Raw genomic sequence first — 26,903 nt, 5'->3', positions numbered from 1 at the left:
GGAGGCAACCCCATCCCAGCAATGGATGTTAGGGGCTCCTAGCCATACCAGTCTGGAATGGGAGTGATATCATCGCCGGACCACCAAACATCCCCTGTGACCCCCGCTCCACCAGCTGAAATGACTGAAATAGGAAATGGCGGCTGCTACTGAGAAGAGTCTATGTAGAGGGGAGAAGTCAAAGGGGAGGAGCTAGAATCAGAACCCCTCCCCCTACAATCTACATAGAACTATATCAGTAGTAACTGCTTTCGCCTATATCAGTAATGGAACCATCTGTTTTCACAGAGACAAATTCTAACCCGTGAATTGAGAAGTTTGATAATGACAGATCATTTCTGGAGGAGAAAGAAGCAGATTTCTGTGATAGGATATATTACAAAGTTTGTTATTTTCACGCCTAGTATTGATTTACGGAATAAATATAAAGATGATGTTTACTCTTTAACTTTTCATGAACAAGTTGTTTTCGCTCTCTGGAAAGGTAATTGTGTCTGTCTCTGATCCATTTACTGCTTTTTTTACACTAAATACAGTGTCCAAATCCAAATGTTCTTCAGCTGCATTGTCCTATCAAGCGAATGCCTAGTGCCTGCCCGAGAGAACCAATCTCTAAAATTACCAATATCATTCTACATTGCGTTCTGTTTGCACCTGGCCACATACACAGCACATAATAGTGATGATAACTGTTATATGTTCCAAATTCTTTGTGGTTTGAAACCAACTCTGATGAAAAGTGTAAGACAATAACACATAACAAGTTAGGTACATAATAAGCGAAATAAAAGATATGTAGAATATCAGTGCTTAATATGTAATTATTATACAGTCGTATAGAATTTGTAGATAATAAAAAAGTGGGAGAATAGAGAGGCTTGTACTGTATAGGGGAAACTCAACAGTAGCAAACCTCAGCCCCTGCGCATATTTCACTCTTTATATGGGTTAGGGGTTTTGGTATTTCATCACATTAAGCCAATGTGCACAAGACTTTAGCAATTGTCCAGATTGGGGTTCTGTATCCGATGAGCTCATCTATATGTTTGCAGGCATGATTATCATTTACTAAAGGGAATCTGTCAGCACGTTTTTGGTATGTATTCTGAGGACAGCTTAATATAGTAGATGAGACACAGATTTCAGGGATGTGTCCCTTATTAGGCTTTGTGCTGTTCTTTCCACAGAATTAAGGTTTTATCATCAGTAGATTATCACTGCCCAGACCACAGTGCATGTGAGCTCTGGTCCAGCCACACCTTCTCCTGTGATAAGCAGCTCACTGTCACTATACAATGTACACAGAAAGCTGTGGTGTTGGTGGGGTTAGCTGTCTGAGCTTTGCTATATCTAATAACTCTGATTGTGTCACAACTGCTGCATCCAGTTAACTAAATAAAAAACCAGGAGCGCAATAAAGTTTTTTCATAATATAACCAAAACAAGTACGAGTAAGATACGCTCACCTTATGTATGTTTGTCCTGAGGAAGGAGAATTTTGAAAAATTCGCTCAGCTGTACATTTCCTGTTCTCCAGAAATCAGTTCTCGGCAGCTCTTTCAAAGCCAAAATTACAATGAAAGGTGACATCTGTGTTACAGTGTCGGAAGCAGATGGCACACGATCACACCATTGACAATAACACTGTATGTGATGGGGACAGCTTAGTTTCTGTTCCACCCTATTCAGTGACCTGGAAATATCACCGAACTTGCCGACAAACGTCTTCTATTTTCTCATATGATTTGAATAAGTACAAAGAATATAGGTTACTCAATCCCTGTCATGTTTCATATTTGGGAAATTTTTAGCGGTGTGTAAAAATGTTGTTACTAGCAAACCTTACCTTTCTTCTGATCTTATTGTCTTGTACAGTGCTGTACATATGGAAGGAGCAGCAGTCTTACGTGGCGCTCCGGTAGGACTCGAACAACAGTGGCCAACGGTTTCCAGTGCAACAGCAGGTAAAGCGAGCTCTCTACAAAAAGAAAGGTGTAATTGTTTTATATATAATAGGTGTGAACTGGAATCTGAAATCACTATATGGTACAGCAACAACAGACACAGACCATGAAAGGCGCAATTTCTTGGGAGGGGGGGGGGCAAGAAAAAAGTAATAAGTTTTAAAACAATGTAATGCAGCAAAGAGAGGATGACATTCTAACTAAAGGATAACTTATATATTGAAAAAACCAGAAGTGAATAAATGTTCCATAGATAGAAAGGTATTTATGTGATAGATAGATAGAAGACAAAATGAGATGCAGCACCAGCAAAGTGATGTGTAGGTGCAAAGTTTCGCAGGCAAAGTCCTATAGATACTGTAAGTATAAAAAGCGAATAGCAGCAGTCCAATTAAAAAAAAATGATGTTGTTTATTCTCCCAACATGACAACGTTCCGGCTTAAAAAAGGTTCACACATGAACCAAAACGTTGCCATGATAGATAGAAAGACAGATAGATAGATAATAGATGTTAGATAAATAATAGATAGATAATAAATATATGATAGATAGATAATACTGTAGATAGATAGATAGATAATAGATATGTAGATAATAGGTAGACAGATAGCAGATAGATAGATAGATAGATAGATAGATAGATAGATAATAGATAGATAGAAAGATAGATAGATAGGAAGATAGATAGATAAATAGATAGATAGATAATAGATAGATAGATAGATAATAGATAGATAGAAAGATAGATAGATAGATAGATAGATAGATAGATGATAGATAGATAGATAGATAGATAATAGATATGTAGATAATAGGTAGATAGATAGCAGATAGATAGATAGATAGATAGATAGATAGAAAGATAGATAAATAGATAGATAGATGATAGATAGATAGATAGATAATAGATAGATAGAAAGATAGATAGATAGATAGATAGATAGATAGATAGATGATAGATAGATAGATGATAGATAGATAGATAGATAGATAGATAGATAGATAGATAGATAGATAGATAGAAAGATAGATAGATAGGTAGATAGATAGATAAATAGATAGATAGATAATAGATAGACAGACAGATAGATAGATTCCTGACAACTAAAGGATGTGATTTATTACATCTTCAGTCATTTTATCTTTTGCTCCAAGAAAAACCTCCATTGTGGGGGACGACACAGAAAGTCTTCATTATGTTTGTTTGCACTAAAGAAACTGATTCTGCACCTAAGAGAAGACGCTTTTAGCCTACAGCTGTGTTTCTAAACTCCGGTCCTCAAGACCCACCAGCAGGTCAAGTTTTCAGGATCTCTTATGCAAATTGCCTCTTCTGAGAAAAAGAGGACTTAAACTCTATAGCGCCACCTATTGGAAGTAGCGATCAGAGATGGTATGTCACTCTCCACAAGGAGAAACGATACCCCTTAGACCCCAGTCCAGAGCCTCTCACCTAGCCAAATTAGTTCTCATGCTTCGCACTGACGAGGGCCAACAGCCCGAAACACCGTGTCTGCGAATTGAGATACTGATTTGGCCTTAATCCTAAGTCATATTGCACGACTCGTTAAAAAGTTGATTGCGACTTGTAGGATCGCTACTTCCAACAGGTGGCGCTATAGAGTTTAAGTCCTCTTTTTCTCAGAAGAGGCAATTTGCATATTTAATTTCCCAGAGGAGCGTTGCATGGCGAATAAGTCTCCTTACCTTGACAAGCCAGAGATGGTATGTCACTCTCCACAAGGAGAAACGATACCCCTTAGACCCCAGGATCTCTTAGTATTTCACAGGTGATAATTTCATCACCTGCTTCAGCAGTAACTCCATCACCCATGGAAATCCTGAAAACATGGCCCGTTGGTGGGTCTTGAGGACTGGAGTTGAGAAACACTGGCCTATAGGCTCAGTAGCAGCGGTTAATGACATGGCCGGGATGATAGATAGTATGGAACATCACTACATCTACCTAACCAAGGTGAAGGATTGCTTCCTCAGATGTCTAAACTGCCCTGAAGGCTTTTTTCGCCTGAACCGAAGAACAGAAAAAGCTCTTTTATTGCACATGACAGGAATTTCTCAATATGTCACGCACCACCCTGGCCTCTAACGATCACTATGATAGCTGATAGATGGATTAGAATTAATTTAATTTTTTACTATTTCCATTTGGCACCAAATCACTAGTGTCCATCAAGCCCCAATCAACATGGCACCATGTGGTCCTGTTAGTAGGCCAGGAAGCATGCACAAACACCAGCCAGCGGCCAGCGTTTATAAGAGATCTGCAATGACAAGCACAGGGGTCTTCTGCAGACCCCTCAATTGTCATGCCAACCCAACAGTGCACTCTGATCATGTGATAGGGGCGCCAATGTGCAGGGTTAATGATGCGCTTCCTGCAAGCTCAAGTTAAATTGACTGCTGCATTTAACATGTTAACAGCCGCAGGTGGATCGTGATTCCACCCACGGCTGTTAGGGGCACATGTCATCTGATCAAATTAGCTCTTATGAAGCGGGACACGATCTATGACATTCCTATATGTCATAAGTCATGAAGGGATTAAGATGATGCCCATGCTAAAGGTGCGTATTACCTGGCTTCTGTAAAAATGACCAAATCAGTCATACTCGCCTGCTGTCACTCTCCTAGATCCAGTACTGGCCGCAGTTTGGTCTGCGATGGCACCGGACGTCATGGTGTCACCTTTACACCATCCACATCACCACTGTGGCTTGTTATAGGCTGCAGCAGTCAGATGACTTGAACCGCGTGTCATTGGACGTTTTCTGATGGCCCGCGGTTCATAGTGCCTGACTGCTGCAGCCTATCACAAGTCGCAGTGGTCTTGTGGCTGGTTGAACGGTGGCGTCATCATTTATGGCGCCAGGGCAGACCATGGACCCAGGAGGCTGACAGTCGGTGAGTGTTCCATGGTATGTTGCTGGTTCTCGGGAACATATCTGTACAGTAAACATTTGCTATTTCTGTATCAACTGGAAACATAATACAGCGGGTATAAAAATGAAGATACAAACGGGAAACATATCTGCATCAAACATTCAATATTTATTTGTAATCTCTTTTAAAGTTTTTGCCAATTTTTTTCTAAGATTCCTTGTGAGAGAAATCCGTGGAGCCAAAGTTGAGAGCAGTCTCATTAGAGCTGTCTCATTTACTGCTGACTTCAGCTGAAATAACATGATTAAAAATACATGAAGCCGGTGCTGAACTTACTAGCGGAGCGTCTGCCGCGCTGATGTCTTTGCGCACTCAACATTTTTATCCTGATTTGCTTCTTACAATTCCCTGCCGCTTCTGATTTTAATTCACTGCATCTGATTTTTCTTCACTTCCCCATCTGCCTCTTTTACTGTTTTGACTCTTGTTTTCTTTCTTTTCCTCCGATGAGCCTGGCTTTTTTTTCTCTTTTTTTTGTATGGGTCCATTCACACTGCATTGTTCCTTGCATGGAGCCTGTATTGTTATTGGGGTATACAGCTTACTGGGCTGCTACAGACCCCCAGGTCAGGTATCACATAGCAGTAGGAAAAGGCAGCGCCCCCTTAGTTCGGGTAGTGACTTGGGCACTAGTGGTAGGACCCCCACTAATCACGTTGCTGCATGTCCTGATTGATTAGGAGTGTGTAGGGGACAATTGTTAACTCTACTAAGAACATCCAGGAGATTCACAGAAGTGATCGACACCTCTCATGCTTCCAATAGAGTCTGCAAATCTCCGTGGCTTTGTTGATACTTTCCTTTAATAAGCAATTCTGCAGATTGGCATCAAGGTGGCAGTGAATGATCTTGGGGGGACATGTCCTGCAAAAGGGGCATGGCCAGAGCTATAAGCTTCTAGTTTGTCTTTGTTTAGCTTTTTTCTGTAACTGTATTAAAGGGAATCTGTCAACAGGTTTTTGCTATGTAATCTGAGAACAACATGATGTAGCTCTGAATCCCTGAGTCCAGCAATGTGTCACTTGATGGTCTGCATGTTGTTATTTTGGCACTTTTGCTGCAGATTCAGCAGTGCATGAAATGCTGAGCTCTGTATAACCCCGCCCACACCGCTATTTAGCAGGTTTCTATATACACTGTATAGTGACAGACAGCTGCCAATCAGTGGTGGGGGCGGGGTTACACAGAACAGTTGACTAGGAGGCACAAGACACCTAGTCCTGTAGTTATAATCTCCTGCTGATGAATCAGTGATTTTATTGATAAAATATCACACAAGATATCACACGCTCAGCCCTTAAAATCATTCTGCTCTCGCATCACATAGCAAAACCTACTGACAGATTCACTTTCAGAAGGCATGGAAAGTTTTTCTAGTATTGTTTTTCTACTATTTTATATATTTACTTGTTGATATCTTCAACAATTTTTTTACAGTCTTATTATGACCCATATTTTGTTTAATAGAGTGTGCAATCAAATTAATAAGTATTGATAAATAATAATGTTATATATAAATATATATATACATTGTATTACATTATTATTTATCAATACTCATTAATTTGATTGTACATTCTATTAAACTAAATATGGGTCATAAGAATTATTGATAAATAATAATGTTATATGTAATAATGTAATTATATATACATATATATATATAATCTTTACTACTTCTTTTTAATTATATGCAAAGTAGTGCTTGGCTTTGGCTAAATGTTTTCATTGATTGTTATTCCCTATACTCACATTATGCAGAAACATTGAAGTGCAAATCTTGCAAATTCAGAGTTTTTAGCCTGCTTTGGGAACTTATCTAGACTAGATCTGGGTTGAGACAGACAGTAAGTCAGCATAAGATTATCTTTTAATGTGCACTAATGTACTTCAAGTGCAGTTGCTTGAAATTTTAAGCAACCGATATAAGCTTTTATCTGTTAATTATTTATAACATGTCAATAAGGTAAAATAATGTCAATTATTACATTTTAAGTGGCTAGGAGCCAAGGAAAGGAAGGAAAAGAGAACATGATTTGCTTTGTTTTATTATAGATTGATTCAGGTACAGTGGAGGCTTTGTCAGAAAAATAGCTAATTACCGTAAGTTTAAAGCCAACACATGTAATAATATGTGTTTGTGAGTGTAAAATGCTTTCTATTTTCTACCATTAGATACTAAGTAGCAAGACACTAGGTGAAACTGACATGGAAAGGAACTTAGGGATATTACAGTTAAATGAACTGTAGCAAACAATGCCAGGCAGCTGCTGCCATGGCATATAGGCATGGGCATACATAGAAATCATGCGGCCCATAGCAGAAGTTCTAATTTTCACCCCTTCCCCAAAAAAGTTAATAATAATTAATATTTGGCAGGGTCACAGTAGAGCATATTTCACAACTTTGCAGCCTTTACAAAGACAATTTCCTCCTTCAGAAGCCCTAGATTCCCCTTTTATTGCATTCATAAAGTATGACGCTAACTAAAGTGCCCAAAAAATGCTGGATAATACCCCCACAATGAATATCTCCACAGTACCCCCCACATGCACAGTATGATGACCCTACTGTATGCCACTTCTGTTCTGGCAGCAAAGTATGCTGACCCCAACACAGTATGACCCCCCAACAGTGAACATCACACAGACTTCTATGCAGTATAATCACCCGCATAACTCTCCACACATTAGAGTGGCCCACACTAGCTCTCAATATAATAACCCCACACAGGCCTCCATACAGTATGATGGACCCCACACAAACCTTCACGCTGTATAGTTGTTTGCATATAGCATCGTGGCCCCCTCATAGCCATCCAAATATTATAATGGCCCCCAGATAGCCCTCCAAATGTTATAATGGCCCCATATAGCCATCCATATAGTATAATGGGCCTCACATAGCCTTTCATATAATATAATGATTCCCACATTGCCTGCCATATAGTATGATACACCTCATAATCCTCCATATAGTATAATGCATCCTTCGTCATCCTCCACATAGTAAAATGCACTCCATAGTCCTCCATACAGTATGTTGCATTCCTTATAGTCCTACATATAGTATAATGCACCCCCCATAGTCCTACGTATAGGATAATGTGCCCCCATAGTCTTCCATATAGTGTAAGTCACCCCATAGTCCTCCATATAGTAAAATGTACTCCCTATAGTCCTCCATATTGTATAATGCACTCTGATAGTACTCCATATAGTATAATGCACTCCCCATAGTTATCCATTTAGGATAATGCACCCCCCATATTCCTTCATATAGTGTAATGCACCCCGTACTCTTCCCAATAGTGTAATTCACCACCATAGTCCTCCATACAGTGTTATGGCCACCACAAAGTATTCACATATGTAAAACGAAGTACAACACTCACCTCTCTTCTTCGTTCCTCAGTTGCGCCGATCTCTGTAGCGAACATACTGAAATGCCGGACATCTCAGCACTCGGAGCCATGTAGTGACATCATTGCATCTGCTGCGCTGAGACGTCCGACGCAGAGGAAGGATGATGGAGGAGGGATCATCAGCTGACGATCCCTCCTCCATCATTGTTTTCAACTGTATTGACATTCAGGATGCCAGTACAGTTTAACGGGCGATGATGGGCGGGGGGACCTGTGTCGGCGCTGGCACAGCACCTCCCCGGCTCATAGCTACCGCCTAAACTTCTGCCAAATAGGGTTATGAAACAGATACAAAAGCAGATGAAAACTACATAGAACTGCAGTCATGGCTAAAGGTTTTGAGACTGATGCAAACTTTGGTTTTCACAAACTTTGCTGCTTCAGTGTTTTAGATCTTTTCCTTAGATGTTTCCACCATTACTGAAGTATAATGATAAACCTTTCATACATTTTACACTTTTAATGATAAATACATCAAGTTTACACAAAGACCCAATATTTATAGTGTTGACCTTTATTTTTTAAGACTTTTGCAATTCGTCCTGGCAGCTGGTTATCATCTTCTTGGTCAAATTGTGATTAATGACAACCCGTTCTTGTCTAATCAGTGCTTCTGTGTTTCTGTGGTTTTTTTTGTCCACCTGTATTTTGCGGAGTAACCACAGGTTCACAATTGATTAAGATCTGGGGATTTTCCGGACCATGGACTAAAGTGTTTAATTTTTTATTCACTGAGCTACTTAGCTATCACTTTGCCTTGTGACATGGTCTCCATCATGCATTGTTCATCACCTAATTGCTCCTTTATCATAGGGAGAAGTTGCTCTTGGAGCATGTTTGGATACCATTCTGTGTTCATTGCTTGTGCCAACTCCTTTGGATGAAAAGCAACCTCACACATAACTGGTCTCAGAATGCTTTACTTTTGGTATGACACAGCATTGAGGCTAGTGTGTTCAACTTTTCACCTCCAGACAATTATTTTTCTAAATTTCCCAAACAGTCTGACGTGGTCTTCAACAGAGAAAAGAACTTTGTAGGATATACAGAGATTGGAATGCAGGAGACTGAAAGAAGTCAATCAAGAAGACTCATTAACCTCTTGATTGACCTCTGCTCTGCACAGCTATTGTTGATTTCTGATACTGGGTAGCAAGTGGCATTAGGACAGAATGGGTCCATTAACATTGAGGAGCCAGTGAGTTGTTCCCACCCAGGCACCACCCAGGTGACTAGTGCATAGTGACTGTGGTCTAATAACTAATTCTTAGATGGAGATTGTAAATTGTCTCTTCAGAGAAGAAGAGGACTAAAACTCTAGTGCCATATATTGGAAGTAGCAATCCTAACAGTCAATGTCGACCCTTTAATGAGCCTTATCACATGACGTAGGATAAAAGCCAAACCAAAATCTTAATTTGCAGACACTGTGTTTCGGAATACTGCCCCTCGTCAGTGCAAATTGGAGATCTGGTTTGGCTGAGTGAGAGGCATCTGACCGGGATCCAAGAAGTATCGTTTCTCCTTGTGGATAGTGACATGTTAAGCATGCTGAGATGAGGAGACGTAAAGTGGAGATTGGAATGCAGAGGACTGAAAGAGGTCAATCAAGAAGACTCATTAACCTCTTGATTGACCTCTTGCTCTGCAAGACGGCAAGAGCCGTGACTTCTGATGCTGGGTAGCAGGTGGCATTAGTGCAGAATGGGTCCACTAACATCGAGGAGCCTGTAACTTGTTTCCACCCAGGCAACACCCAGATGACTAGTGTTCTGTAAAGTGTAATTGTGATTTAATGACTAAATCTTAGATAGAAAGTTCCCTTTATGAGTTTATAAAGTTTGGCATTTAATTATATATATAAAAAAAATAATGAAATAGACATAGTTCTTTATTAATACAGTCTTAAAATTAGGACATTCCATTAAGAAACGGGCCGTGCTGACATCATCTCTAGTGGTCACATGGCCAAGCAGTGATTTATTGCTTTTTTTACCTGTAGAGCTAATGAATGAGAATTAAGAGCCATGATGATGGTTGTTAGTCACGCATCATTTTGTAAGTCTACAGCTATAAGTCATTGCAGTCACAAGATTAGATCAGTGGACCTTTAGAGGTGACCTCTGTCAATGACCTTGTGGCCACAGGTATCCAAAATAAGAGATTGCAGGAGACCGGCACCGAATCTCAGAAATATTTGTTAAAGTGGGCTATGGTGCTATTTTTTCTTTAAATATCATAAGCGAGACTATCAATGAATCATGCACATGCTGCATTTTTTTCTTCTTTGTCTAAACAAAGAGCTTCCTAATTGAGAGAAGCAGAACCAGGTCAACTGCCAAATTTATTTATGCTATTCTGTAGGTCCTCGTCAGCCTCTAGGCATTGCAGAAACAGAGGAACAGCATACAGTAACTGAATAGATAGATCCAAAACCTTAAGGAAATGATCGGAAATCATATTCATGCAAATAGTAGACCTTCATAAATAAAAACGTCACTCTTTGCCTTTCACATTAATTAGATGCATGAAAATCCTTTAGTAGAACATCCAGTATGATTCATAGAGATGGCGAGTAGCAGTTTACACATTTAATATTGCTGACGGAAAATCTCCAGTTGTTGAAGGTGACAATAATACAAGAAGAACAGACACTGTTATACAAAATCATTGCAAATCTTCATTACAATAACATTATATTCATTTCTTCTATTCATCTAGATCAGTGTATCAATTTAAATGAATAGGACCCTACTTAACCTCAGTAAATAGCGAGAGTAAAGGTACTGTCACACTAGACGATATCGCTAGCGATCCGTGACGTTGCAGCGTCCTCGCTAGCGATATCGTCCAGTGTGACAGGCAGCAGCGATCAGGCCCCTGCTGGGAGATCGCTGGTCGGGGAAGAAAGTCCAGAACTTTATTTCGTCGCTGGACTCCCCGTAGACATTGCTGAATCGGCGTGTGTGACGGTGATTCAGCGATGTCTTCACTGGTAACCAGGGTAAACATCGGGTAACTAAGCGCAGGGCCGCGCTTAGTAACCCGATGTTTACCCTGGTTACCAGCGTAAAAAAACAAACAGTACATACTTACATTCAGCTGTCTGTCCCTTGCCGTCTGGTTCCTGCACTGACTGCTGGCCGTAAAGTGAAAGCAGAGCACAGCCACAGCGGTGAGTCACCGCTGTGTGACTCACAGCTGTGCTGTGCTTTCACTTTCACTTTACGGCCAGCAGTCAGTGCAGGAACCAGACGGCAAGGGACAGACAGCTGAATGTAAGTATGTACTGTTTGTTTTTTTACGCTGGTAACCAGGGTAAACATCGGGTTACTAAGCGCGGCCCTGCGCTTAGTTACCCGATGTTTACCCTGGTTACCGGGGACCTCGGGATCGTTGGTCGCTGGAGAGCTGTCTGTGTGACAGCTCTCCAGCGACCAAACAGCGACGCTGCAGCGATCCGGATCGTTGTCGGTATCGCTGCAGCGTCGCTAAGTGTGACGGTACCTTAATACTACGTAATGCTCTACTGTGGGGGATGCATATCCAAGATGGGGAATTGTTGTCTTCCATGCTGAATCTGCTTTAAAGGCAATCAGTCAGCACGATCCATCCTCCCCACCCCCAAACTGTTTATAAGGTCTGGTCATGTTGCTCTCTGAAAGATAATGTCATGCATATCTTAATTTATTGCAATTTGTTGTTCCTTTATTGAAAAAAAAAAGCTGTCTTTACTTTCCAAGCCTCTACCTTCCAAGCTGTATTTCCCACCAAACTCACCTTTCTCTGCTTCATTGTGTGAGCTGTCAGTCAAGTTTAGTAAGATTGGACTCTGAAAGAACTTTGACACTCCCAGAGCACTTAAGCCTCATTTGCATATGAATTAATACAGCTTTTTTCTGCCTAAGAGCAACAAATTGCACAAATTAAAGTATGCTTGACATTATCTTTCAAAGAGCAAGATAACCGTATAAACAGCTTAAGGGTTCTGACAGATTCCCTATAACAGGAATTTTTTCACATTTCTATTAAAAAAATGTTCCTACACTGGGTACTGATATGTTTCAGATTCTTCAGAATTTCTTTTAGATTCTTCTGTGACGTGTGCGTGCTCCAACAGGGGATGAAAAGCGTATTGTAAATTTTGAGGTCCTATGTCTTTTCCATTTTTACTTAGAGCCTAAAGGTACTGTCATATTTAGCGACACTTACATTCCGGTGTCTGTCCCCCGGCGCTCTGCTTCCTGCACTGACTGTGAGCGCCAGCTGGAAAGCACAGCGGTGACGTCACCGCTATGCTCTGCTTTTCGGCTGGCCGGCGCTCACAGTGCAGAGAAGCACAGCGCCGGAGGACAGACAGCGGAAGGTAAGTATGTAGTGGTTTTTTTTTTACGTTTATGCTGGTAACCAGGGTAAACATCAGGTTACTAAGCGCGGCCCTGCGCTTAGTAACCCGATGTTTACCCTGGTTACCAGTGAAGACATCGCTGAATCGGCGTCACACACGCCGATTCAGCGATGTCTGCGGGAAGTCCAGCGACGAAATAAAGTTCTGGACTTTCTGCTCCAACCAACGATGTCACAGCAGGATCCTGATCGCTGCTGCCTGTCAAACTGAACGATATCGCTATCCAGGACACTGCAACGTCACGGATCGCTAGCGATATCGTTCAGTGTGACGGTACCTTTAGTAAATCTTATAATCTGTGTAAGTCTTAGATGAACGCCCTTCTTATCAGCTGCTGCATCTACTACTATACTACTATGTTAATTACAACCATGTCAGTGACACCATAGCAGGAGCAACATATAGTCATTTTGAAAAATATGGAGAAAATCTGTTGACAATAATAACCATTTAGCATATGGTTTACATGGAATCTAACTTGCACTGACTTTAGCAAAAGCATCAAGTTTTAGCATTTTAAACTGGCTATAACATGGTGGCTGCAAAGATAAATAAAATGTATTTTTGTTTTTAATTCTCATCTGTTGCGGAGATATTAGCCTGTAAAGCTTGGATTTAAATTCTTTATTCAACCAAGGAAACATTAGCAGAGATTCATCTCTGGGGTTTTGTGAATTTTTCCCCTGCTTGACATTGCTCAGTCATAAGCAGGAGGTGTCATGAAAAAAACAACAATCGCCTACAGAATGTTCGTATTAGCTTTTTACTCTCCTTACTGATCTCACTGCTGGCATCTTCTGTGTAGATTGGAGCAGAGCTTTGTGTCATTACAAACACCTCTTGCAGCTTTTATCTGTTGTGACATAAAAGCTACAAGAAGTGTTTGTAATAGCACGTAGTTATCCCAAAAGCTCTTAAATTGGCAGAATAGGTTATTCCCTCATTCATCCAGCATCAGTTAAGCAGGTAAAAGGTCTAGAGCTGATTCCAGATGAGGCATTTGCATTTAGAAGCTGTTGCTGTGAACCCACAACACGCGGTGAAAAGAGCTCTGAATGGAAGAGAAACATACCATCATTAGGCTGAAAAAAGAATAAATTCTTAAGAGAGATAACAGAAATGTTAGGAGTGGACAAATTAATAGATTGGTATCTATGTGCATTTGTAATGGATGATCACAAAATCCTTACCACGGTGAAGAAAAAACACTTTACAACATCTATGCAAGTGAAGAGCACTCTACCATAATTAGGTGTTTCAGTATCCACGTCTGCCATAAAGAGAAGACTTAATGAGAGCAAATGCAAATTACCACAAGGTGCAAACCATTAATCAGTCTTAGTAATAGAAAAAGCAGACCAGACTTTGCCAAAAAAAATCTAAAGAAGCCAACCCAGTTCTGGAAAAGCATTTTTTGAACAGATGAAACTAAAACCAACCTGTACCAGAGTGATTGGAAGAAGAAAGTGTGGAGAAGGGTTGGAACAGCTCATGATCCTAAGCACACTACATCCTCTGTAAAACATGGTGGAGGCATTGCGATTGCAAAGGAATGTGTTATGCTGTGCTATCAGGCAACACAGTGTGCAGTAATCAGCGCACATACAGTGATATGGCAATAACCCAAAAACAATAGAACAAGCTCTGAGACGTGGAATCTCTGCAGACTGCAATACCTGAACCTATCCTCACACAACTAAAAGCAGCAGTGGATTGCGCCTAACACTACCTATGCAACTCGGCACTGCCTGAGGAGCTGACTAGCCTGAAGATAGAAATACAAGCCTGACTTGCCTCAGAGAAATACCCCAAAGGAATAGGCAGCCCCCCACATATAATGACTGTTAGCAAGATGAAAAGACAAAACGTAGGAATGAAATAGATTCAGCAAAGTGAGGCCCGATATTCTAGACAGAGCGAGGATAGCAAAGAGAACTATGCAGTCTACAAAAAACCCTAAAGCAGAACCACGCAAAGGGGGGCAAAAAGACCCACCGTGCCGAACTAACGGCACGGCGGTGCACCCTTTGCGTCTCAGAGCTTCCAGCAAAAGAGAATAGCACAGCTGGACAGAAAAAACGGAAACAAAAACAAAGTAACACTTATCTAGTAGAGCAGCAGGCCACAGGAAAGATGCAGTAGCTCAGATCCAACACTGGAACATTGACAAGGAGCAAGGAAGACAGACTCAGGTGGAGTTAAATAGCAAGGCAGCCAACGAGCTCACCAAAACACCTGAGGGAGGAAGCCCAGAGGCTGCAATACCACTTGTAACCACAGGAGTGAATTTAGCCACAGAATTCACAACAGTACCCCCCCCCTTGAGGAGGGGTCACTGAACCCTCACCAGAACCCCCAGGCCGACCAGGATGAGCCACATGAAAGGCACGAACAAGATCTGGGGCATGGACATCAGAGGCAAAAACCCAGGAATTATCCTCCTGAGCATAACCCTTCCATTTGACCAGATACTGGAGTTTCCGTCTAGAGACACGAGAATCCAAAATTTTCTCCACAATATACTCCAATTCCCCCTCCACCAAAACAGGGGCAGGAGGCTCCACAGATGGAACCATAGGCGCCACGTATCTTCTCAACAATGACCTATGGAATACATTATGTATAGAAAAGGAGTCTGGGAGGGTCAGACGAAAAGACACCGGATTGAGAATCTCAGAAATCCTATACGGACCAATAAAACGAGGTTTAAATTTAGGAGAGGAAACCTTCATAGGAATATGACGAGAAGATAACCAAACCAGATCCCCAACACGAAGTCGGGGACCCACACGGCGTCTACGATTAGCGAAAAGCTGAGCCTTCTCCTGGGACAAGGTCAAATTGTCCACTACCTGAGTCCAGATCTGCTGCAACCTGTCCACCACAGAATCCACACCAGGACAGTCCGAAGACTCAACCTGTCCTGAAGAGAAACGAGGATGGAACCCAGAATTGCAGAAAAATGGAGAGACCAAGGTAGCCGAGCTGGCCCGATTATTAAGGGCGAACTCAGCCAACGGCAAAAATGACACCCAATCATCCTGGTCAGCAGAAACAAAACATCTCAGATATGTTTCCAAGGTCTGATTGGTTCGTTCGGTCTGGCCATTAGTCTGAGGATGGAAGGCCGAGGAAAAAGATAGGTCAATGCCCATCCTACCACAAAAGGCTCGCCAGAACCTCGAGACAAACTGGGAACCTCTGTCAGAAACAATATTCTCAGGAATGCCATGCAAACGAACCACATGCTGGAAGAACAAAGGCACCAAATCAGAGGAGGAAGGCAATTTAACCAAGGGCACCAGATGGACCATTTTAGAAAAGCGATCACAGACCACCCAAATGACCGACATCTTTTGAGAAACGGGAAGGTCAGAAATGAAATCCATCGAAATATGTGTCCAAGGCCTCTTCGGGACCGGCAAGGGCAAAAGCAACCCACTGGCACGTGAACAGCAGGGCTTAGCCCTAGCACAAATCCCACAGGACTGCACAAAAGCACGCACATCCCGTGACAGAGATGGCCACCAGAAGGATCTAGCCACTAACTCTCTGGTACCAAAGATTCCTGGATGACCAGCCAGCACCGAACAATGAAGTTCAGAGATAACTTTACTAGTCCACCTATCAGGGACGAACAGTTTCTCGGCCGGACAACGATCAGGTTTATTAGCCTGAAATTTCTGCAACACTCTCCGCAAATCAGGAGAGATGGCAGACACAATGACTCCTTCCTTGAGGATACTCGCCGGCTCAGATAACCCCGGAGAGTCGGGCACAAAACTCCTAGACAGAGCATCCGCCTTCACATTTTTAGAGCCCGGAAGGTACGAAATCACAAAATCAAAACGAGCAAAAAATAACGACCAACGGGCCTGTCTAGGATTCAAGCGCTTGGCAGACTCGAGATAAGTAAGATTCTTATGATCAGTCAATACCACCACGCGATGCTTAGCTCCCTCAAGCCAATGACGCCACTCCTCGAATGCCCACTTCATGGCCAGCAACTCTCGGTTGCCCACATCATAATTACGCTCAGCAGCAGAAAATTTCCTGGAAAAGAAAGCACATGGTTTCAACACTGAGCAACCAGAACCTCTCTGTGACAAAACCGCCCCTGCTCCAATCTCAGAAGCATCAACCTCGACCTGGAACGGAAGAGAAACATCTGGTTGACACAACACAGGGGCACAGCAAAAACGACGCTTCAACTCCTGAAAAGCTTCCACGGCAGCAGAAGACCAATTAACCAAATCAGCACCCTTCTTGGTCAAATCGGTCAATGGTCTGGCAATGCTAGAAAAATTACAGATGAAGCGACGATAAAAATTAGCAAAGCCCAGGAATTTCTGCAGACTTTTCAGAGATGTCGGCTGAGTCCAATCCTGGATGGCCTGGACCTTAACCGGATCCATCTCGATAGTAGAAGGGGAAAAGATGAACCCCAAAAATGAAACTTTCTGCACACCGAAGAGACACTTTGATCCCTTCACGAACAAGGAATTAGCACGCAGTACCTGGAAAACCATTCTGACTTGCTTCACATGAGACTCCCAATCATCAGAGAAGATCAAAATGTCATCCAAGTAAACAATCAGGAATTTATCCAGATACTCACGGAAAATGTCATGCATAAAAGACTGAAAAACAGATGGAGCATTGGCAAGTCCGAACGGCATCACCAGATACTCAAAATGACCCTCGGGCGTATTAAATGCCGTTTTCCATTCATCTCCCTGCCTGATTCTCACCAGATTATACGCACCACGAAGATCAATCTTAGTAAACCAACTAGCCCCCTTAATCCGAGCAAACAAGTCAGATATCAATGGCAAGGGATACTGAAACTTAACAGTGATCTTATTAAGAAGGCGGTAATCAATACACGGTCTTAGCGAACCATCCTTTTTGGCTACAAAAAAGAACCCTGCTCCCAATGGTGATGACGATGGGCGAATATGTCCCTTCTCCAGGGACTCTTTCACATAACTGCGCATAGCGGTGTGTTCAGGCACGGACAAATTAAATAAACGACCCTTAGGGAATTTACTACCAGGAATCAAATTGATAGCACAATCACAATTCCTATGCGGAGGTAGGGCATCAGACTTGGGCTCTTCAAATACATCCTGAAAGTCAGACAAGAACTCTGGGATGTCAGAAGGAATGGATGACGAAATAGACAAAAATGGAACATCACCATGTACTCCCTGACAACCCCAGCTGGTTACCGACATAGAGTTCCAATCTAATACTGGATTATGGGTTTGTAGCCATGGCAACCCCAACACGACCACATCATGCAGATTATGCAGTACCAGAAAGCGAATAACTTCCTGATGTGCAGGAGCAATGCACATGGTCAGCTGGGCCCAGTACTGAGGCTTATTCTTGGCCAAAGGTGTAGCATCAATTCCTCTCAACGGAATAGGACACCGCAAAGGCTCCAAGAAAAATCCACAACGTTTAGCATAATCCAAATCCATCAGATTCAGGGCAGCGCCTGAATCCACAAACGCCATGACAGAATACGATGACAAAGAGCATATCAAGGTAATGGACAGAAGGAATTTGGACTGTACAGTACCAATGACGGCAGAGCTATCGAACCGCCTAGTGCGCTTAGGACAATTAGAAATAGCATGAGTGGAATCACCACAGTAGAAACACAGCCTGTTCAGACGTCTGTGTTCTTGCCGTTCAACTTTAGTCATAGTCCTGTCGCACTGCATAGGCTCAGGTTTACTCTCAGACAATACCGCCAGATGGTGCACAGATTTACGCTCGCGCAAGCGACGACCGATCTGAATGGCCAAGGACATAGACTCATTCAAACCAGCAGGCATAGGAAATCCCACCATGACATCCTTAAGAGCTTCAGAGAGACCCTTTCTGAACCAAGCCGCCAGTGCAGATTCATTCCACAGAGTGAGTACTGACCACTTCCTAAATTTCTGACAATATACTTCTACATCATCCTGACCCTGGCATAAAGCCAGCAAATTTTTCTCAGCCTGATCCACTGAATTAGGCTCATCGTAAAGCAATCCAAGCGCCTGGAAAAACGCATCAACATTACTCAATGCAGGGTCTCCTGGCGCAAGAGAAAACGCACAGTCCTGTGGGTCGCCGCGCAAAAAAGAAATAATAATCAAAACCTGTTGAATAGGATTACCAGAAGAATGAGGTTTCAAGGCCAGAAATAGCTTACAATTATTTTTGAAGCTCAGGAACTTAGTTCTGTCACCAAAAAACAAATCAGGAATAGGAATTCTTGGTTCTAGCATAGATTTCTGATCAATTGTATCTTGAATCTTTTGTACATTTATAACGAGATTATCCATTGAGGAGCACAGAGCCTGAATATCCATGTCCACAGCTGTGTCCTGAAGCACTCTAATGTCTAGGGGAAAAAAAAAAAAAAAAACTGAAGACAGAGCTGAGGAAAAAAAAATGATGTCAGGACTTCTTTTTTCCCTCTATTGAGAATCATTGGTTTGGCTCCTTGTTCTGTTATGCTGTGCTATCAGGCAACACAGTGTGCAGTAATCAGCGCACATACAGTGATATGGCAATAACCCAAAAACAATAGAACAAGCTCTGAGACGTGGAATCTCTGCAGACTGCAATACCTGAACCTATCCTCACACAACTAAAAGCAGCAGTGGATTGCGCCTAACACTACCTATGCAACTCGGCACTGCCTGAGGAGCTGACTAGCCTGAAGATAGAAATACAAGCCTGACTTGCCTCAGAGAAATACCCCAAAGGAATAGGCAGCCCCCCACATATAATGACTGTTAGCAAGATGAAAAGACAAAACGTAGGAATGAAATAGATTCAGCAAAGTGAGGCCCGATATTCTAGACAGAGCGAGGATAGCAAAGAGAACTATGCAGTCTACAAAAAACCCTAAAGCAGAACCACGCAAAGGGGGGCAAAAAGACCCACCGTGCCGAACTAACGGCACGGCGGTGCACCCTTTGCGTCTCAGAGCTTCCAGCAAAAGAGAATAGCACAGCTGGACAGAAAAAACGGAAACAAAAACAAAGTAACACTTATCTAGCAGAGCAGCAGGCCACAGGAAAGATGCAGTAGCTCAGATCCAACACTGGAACATTGACAAGGAGCAAGGAAGACAGACTCAGGTGGAGTTAAATAGCAAGGCAGCCAACGAGCTCACCAAAACACCTGAGGGAGGAAGCCCAGAGGCTGCAATACCACTTGTGACCACAGGAGTGAATTTAGCCACAGAATTCACAACAGGAATGCATGGGTTCCAATGGCACTGGGTCACTAGTGTTTATTGATAATGTGACTGAAGACAGAAGCAGCCGGATGAATTAGGAAATGTACAGGCTATACTTTCTTATCAGATTCAAATGAATGCAGCAATATTGATTGGACATAATGTACACATAATGTACATAATGTACATTCACATAATGTACATAATGCATAATGACTGAAAACACCGTGCAAGCAATCCAGGAGCTTTTTAAGACAAAGAAGTGGAATATTCTGCAATGGTCAAGTCAATCACAAGATCTCAACCCCATCAAGCAGCATTTCACATGCTAAAGACAAAACTTAAGAAAGACCCACACACAAACAACTACTGAAGTCAGCTGCAGTTAAGGTCTGGCTAAGCATTACAAACTAGGAAACTTAGTGTTTCATGATGTACCTGGCTTCCAGACTTCAGTATTACAAATGAACATTTTTTTATGGTAAAGTTAATTTATCCAATTACTTTTGAGCTTTGTAGAAAAAATAGTGGCTATTCCTCAACGTTTCACACAATACTTTTGTATAACCCCCTTAATTAAATCTGAAAGTCTACACTTCAATTGCATCTCTGTTGTTTTCATTATAAATAAAAAAAAGTGGCATGCAGAGCCCAAATCACAGAGATTCGGTCACTATTCAGATATTTCTAGACATACCGTATATACTCGAGTATAAGCTGAGATTTTCAGCCCACTTTTTTGGGCAGAAAGTCCCCCTCTCGGCTTATACTCGAGTCATACCCAGGGGTCAGCAGGGGAGGGGGAGCGGGGGCTGTCTAATTATACTCACCTACTCCTGGTGCGGTCCCTGCAGGTCTCTGCTTCCCCTGCAGCGGCAGCTTCTTCCTGTACTGAGCGGTCACATGGTACCACTCATTACAGTAATGAATATGCGGCTCCACCTCCTATAGAGGTGGAGCCGCATATTCATTACTGTAATGAGCGGTGACCGCTCAGTACAGGATGAAGCTGTGGCATCGGGAAAGCAAGGACTGCACAATGCCAGGAGCAGGTGAGTATAGTGGGAATGGGGAGCGCTACGTGATATTCACCTGCTCCCCATTCCAGTGCCGCTCCGTCTTCTGCAGTGATGCTCAGGTCAGAGGGCGCGGTGACGTGGTTAGTGCGCGCCCTCTACCTGAACGTCAGTGCTGAAGATGGAGCGGTGCCAGAACGAGGAGCAGATGAATATTGAAAGTGTCGGGGGCCTGAGCGACGGAGAGGTATGTGATTTATTTTTTTATCGCAGCAACAGCAAATGGGTCAAGTGTCTGTATGGAGCATCTATGGCGCCATAATGTTTGTGCAGCACTATATGGGGCTATAACATTTGTGCAGCACTATATGGGGCCATAACGTTTGTGCAGCACTATATGGGGCCATAAAGTTTGTGCAGCACTCTATGGGTCAAGTGTTTGTATGGAGCATCTATGGGGCCATAACGTTTGTGCAGCACTATATGGGGCAGGTGTCTGTATGGGGCCATAATTAACGTTTGTGGAGCATTACGGTATATGGGGCAAGTGTCTGTATGGAGCATCTCATAGGGCCATAATCAAGGTTTGTGCAGCACTATATGGGGCAAATATCTTTATGGAGCATCTTATGGGGCCATAATCAGCGTCTGTGCAGCATTATATTGGGCAAATGTGTCTATGGAGCATCATATGGAGCCATTATTAACCTTTATGCAGGATTATATAGGGCATGTTTTAATATGGAGCATCTTATGGGGCCCATCATAAACTTTATGGAGCATTATATGGGGCTCCTGATTCAATATGGATATTCAAAAACACTTAACCTACTGATATCTCAATTAATTTTACTTTTATTGGTATCTATTTTTACTTTTGACATTTACCAGTAGCTGCTGCATTTTCCACCCTAGGCTCATACTCGAGTCATTAAGTTTTCCCAGTTTTTTGTGGCAAAATTAGGGGGGTCGGTTTATACTCGGGTCGGCTTACACTTATACTCGAGTATATACGGTAATTGTAAATTTATAAATGAAACTCCTACATTTTATTTAGCTCTGCACTCACTATTCTATTCCATATTTAAAGAGGTTGTCCACTGCTTTAACATTGATGACCTATCCTTAGGATAGGTCATCCATGTCTGTTCGATGGGGGTGTGATACTCAGAACCCCAGCCGATCAGCTGTTCTCAGAGATGCTCCGTCTACCGATAGTGGCCGCAGCCAGGTATTGCACATCCTCTCCTCTCTTTAACATGCTAAAACTGGTGAAAGGTTATCTTTAAAAGTAGCAACTATGGAATTGTATTTACAGCCATTTATACAGTTCAGATTGCAACAACCAAAACAGAAATGCATACATACAAATCATATGACTGAACAATCAATTTGAAACATTTATGTTAAATCCAACTCCTATTTGCTCACCACAAACAAAATTAAACACACTAAAAAACTCACGTTGTGACTGTATGTAAATATGGAAAGGGACCCTGCACTGTTCCCAGGGATGGAACCCTAGCTATCCGTGCTCCCAAAGGTACCGCTAAAGGTGGGGAAGTATGGGCTACCAGCCTTACTATTCTCCTGTTATACCCTAAGCTGCCCCCTCCCCCTTCCCAGGAGACCTGGTTCAGAAACAGTAGTGAATAAACACATAAGACCAACAGAGGTAAAAGAAAGCAACTAACATACAAAAACACTCACCAAAGGGTAGAAAGGTATATAGGGAAGGGTAGGAATGTGGTAACCAAATGGGAATAAAACAATGAGGAAAGCATACACCCAAAAACAGCATGCAACAATCTCCTGCAGCAACAATGACCTTCAACTCAGCACAGCGACTTCAAAGAGCTAGGAAACAAAACTTACACTGGCAAGGAAAAGGAGATCTGGGCAGATTTTATAGAGAGAGGAAATGACCAGACCAGGAATAGATGTGAGATGGAGCTGCAAGTTTCTAATCAGCATAGAAAGGGTTGTTAACCTCTTCAGCCCCAAAGTAAACGAAATCCATTTAATATGAAACACAAACACCTAGGCTAAATGAAAGATCTGTGATTCGCAATATGTTGTGATCTTCTAATCCCAGATATCTCAGGAGGACATGACGCACTCATGACAAAAACACAGATATACAAATTAGAGATGATTGAACTTGCAGATATTCAACTTCAGCAGAGAAATTCAATTTGAATTGCAAGTTATTTGATGCGAATTGAATGTTCCTTATTATGCATTAGTGTCCTCTTCACTTTGGACCAGGTCTTCTGGGGCTCTGACAGTACTGCACACCGTATCGTCATGACACACGTCATGATGTCACATGACAATTTATATTGCCCGAGGCTTAGTCAGCTCCTCCATTAGATGCACATCATGATCTCATAATATGCACCATGATGGCACGATGCACAGGTACATCAGTAACCTACGTAAACCAGACAGGTGAAGGCAAAAAGAAGAGGCACAGATGGGCGTACCTAGACATCATGTGGGCCCACAGCAGAAGTTCTTATTGTCTCCTCCCCCCCTCCCACTGCTCTAAAAAAAATAAAAATATTTAGCAGGGTAACAGAAGAGCATGTCCCACAATTTTGCAGCTTTTACAAAGCAATTTTGACTCCATTGAAGCCCTTTGGTGTGCTCACGCATTAAGATACCCTTTTCATGCCCCCATAAAGTATGATGACAACAAAAGTGCCCCCAAACACAGTATGATGCCCCCACAGTGAATTTCTCCACATTACCTTCCATTCAGACAGCATGAGAAATCCAAGGTCCCCCCCAGACAAAGCATGATAGACCGACAGTGACCCAAAACAGTATAATGTCCCCACAGAAACTCCAACACAGTATGGTGGACCCTACAGTTGTCCACAAATAAGAAGATGGCCACAACACAGTCCTCACACACAGTATAAGGCCCCCACAGCTCTCCACATATTATTATGGCCTACACACAGTATCATGGCCCTCCACACAGTATAATAGCCCTCCATACCATGTAATGGCCCTCCGTACAGTATATTGGGCTCCATACACCTCCACACAGTATCATGGCCCTCACATAACCCTCCACACTGAATAACAGAATCTACACTACCTTTTACAATGCATAATTGCCCCACAGACAGTAGAATTCCCCCACATAACCCACCAAACAGTATAATTGCCCCTAACATAGCCCTCCACAGAGCATAATGAAAATCACATAGCCCTACAAACAGTATAATGGCCCTCACCATAGCACTCAAAGCACTATAATGGCCACTAGCATATCCCTCCAAACAGTTCAGTGGCCCACCACAAAGCCCTCTAAGTCTAAAGCCCCCAACATAGCCCTCTAAACAGTATAATGACCATCCACATTGCCCTGCAAATAGTACAGTGGCCCCCACATGGCCCTCCAAACTGTATAATGCCATCCCCAAATAGCCCTCTAAACAATACAATGATCCCCAAAATATTTGATTTAAAAAAATAGTATTTCTGAAAGATCAGTCACAACTATAACATTACATTTGTCTGGAAGCTAATTCCCCCATGATGTCCTGATGAAATGATACTTACTGCATGCAGAAATTGTAATGAGTTATATTACAGTTAATTACATCCTATGTACTTATATTGATTTTAGGTCCCATTCCATAGCACTTAATTATTTTAATGATTAGTTGAAGTGATACATCTGTGTTTTATCGGCTCCTGCATGTTAAATAATTACAGGTTCCATTTTATCTGGGAGTGACTCAATAGTTAAAGAAATTTCGAATTAGCTCATCTGGCTTTTTCTCTGACTGTAGAATTTCTTTATTACATCGTAATATAATTATTTGTCCCTCCGAAAAGATATTATCTTCATCTGTAATATTCTGCACACAATAAGCATCTTTTTTAATAGTTGGAAGGAGAACAACTGCAATTTGGTTATGATGTTACTGAAAAATAAAGCCGCCATTTGGCAAATATAATCATCATAGTATTTTTTAATATAATTCTGATTTCATATGGTCCCTAATTACAAAAATATCCCCCAAATTAATAAAATACTAGCACTTATTTCCTGAACTGAGAATTGCCTTACTGTTATTGACTACGGTCACATAACTGGATTTTCGTTCTGAGTGTTGTATTGGGAAAAAACTGACAGCACTAGGACCAATGTTCATCAAATCTGTTCAGATGACCATTTTTTGCACAGACTGAATGTCTGCATGAAAAAAAATTGCATTATGCATTAGTCTCTTCCATATTTCAGATGTGATTCGCTCATTCAAGTCTATGGGTGCACAAAACAAAAATTGGATCCTATACGGAGAAATTGTATAGTATTCGATTTCAACAGATTCTTTGTGGTTCCTAACAGCTTGAGTTTGTAAACGGATGACATTACAGAAGATAATTCGGCCATTTTCGTGGGATGAAAATTGGATATTTTTTTATACGCTCATATGAATTTACCTATTCTGTAATGTTTTAATGGAATTTATCTGAAAGTGAATGCTCTGACTTGGCTTCAGTTTGCCTCTGTTCTGACAAACTAAATGGTTTGGGCACCTGAAAAGATCCCATTTTGACTATGCTATGATCCTTACACTGACAATACATAATGAAAAAGATTAAGCTATCTGCCTTAATAAAAATTTTCACATTATAAAATATCACATCAAGGTTTAACTAAATGTAAAGGTCCTTGGGAAGGAGTTTTGATGCTGTCCCCTATCTTTGTTCAAAAGTTATGTCCCCGGTAATAAAGAGTACCTAATATGCACACTTTGCATTTGACCAACTGGGTGTATACCACATAATTTCTTTTTCTGTAGGGATTTGTTTTTTTCCTCTATGACATTGATCAATCATAACACAGCCATGTTATAAGAGGAGAAAAAACAACAGAGAAGCTCATAGTTTCTCCCTTGCTCAACATTTTCTTGTGAGCACTCCACAGTTGGCATGTCCCTTCCTGCTATTGGAGTGATGATCACAGAAGGACAGCAACATAGTGCATTACCCGAAACCGAGTTGATTATTAGAAAACATATGTGGCACTCATCATTGCGTGTGTTGTCAAAGTTCTTTATTCCGTCTGAAGATTACAGGACATTAAAAGTGACCTGCAGGATACAGAGGTATGTGGGGAGAGAGGAGGTGGACGACTGCCGTTTCGCATGTCAATGCTTCAACGGGTTCAGAAACATAGCTATGTCTGCTCCAGCTCTCCCACGCTGATGTTCTCCTCAGCTCCATCGCTCTCATAGCAGAAAGGGACGTGCCAACTGTGGAGTTTTCAGTGTGATTACATGAGACACACCTAATCTCAGGACAACAAGCTGAGCCAGGCTGCAGTTGTAATCTCTGTGGGCGTTTGCTTTTTCCCCTCTATGACACAACCATTTTCTGATTGGCCAGCATCATAACGGAGAAAAAAACAAAGCTCTATAGTACATTCCCAGTTGGTTAAACAGGAAATTTATATACTGGGCTCTCTTCATTAATGGAAGATGTAACTTCGGAATGAAGTGTCACAGAAAAAAAAAAAGAAACACTGTTCCAAAATGAGAAGAGGACATACTCCGTTTAAATAAACAAAATCCAGTAAAACTTTCCCTGTTAGAAAGCAGATCAATATCTTATTATACATATTGTTTTTTGGTGGCTTTGCCGCCGATTCCTTTTTCTTTTTCTTAATATTAATATATATAATATAGTGCTGGCTTCCAAGCGGAAGTTTCCTGAAGAATGGACCGGTCACTTTATTTCACCACATCACAACTTTCGAAGCCTGAAGTGATCAAAAGAATTCACAAAAGACGGAATATACTGTATGCATAGCAAGTCGTTCTGACATTGCTGTGCATAGATTCATTCTTTTTA

The 26,903-nt window shown here is 41.8% G+C and overlaps 1 protein-coding gene across 15 annotated transcripts in view; it reads left to right on the top strand.

Annotated features, from left to right (window-relative positions):
• The window catches only part of LOC138675465 (protocadherin alpha-C2-like), a 502,001-nt gene that overhangs the window by 458,740 nt on the left and 16,358 nt on the right, over positions 1-26,903 (top strand). For all 15 annotated transcript variants that reach the window (XM_069763738.1, XM_069763752.1, XM_069763739.1 and 12 more), the window contains one exon: positions 1,876-1,964. In XM_069763738.1, the coding sequence (XP_069619839.1) occupies positions 1,876-1,964 (89 nt within the window). The remainder of the gene's footprint in view (positions 1-1,875; positions 1,965-26,903) is intronic.

This window comes from Ranitomeya imitator, chromosome 4, assembly GCF_032444005.1.
Source record: "Ranitomeya imitator isolate aRanImi1 chromosome 4, aRanImi1.pri, whole genome shotgun sequence".
Lineage (NCBI taxonomy): Eukaryota > Metazoa > Chordata > Amphibia > Anura > Dendrobatidae > Ranitomeya > Ranitomeya imitator.
This window is presented reverse-complemented; position numbering and strand designations above follow the sequence as displayed.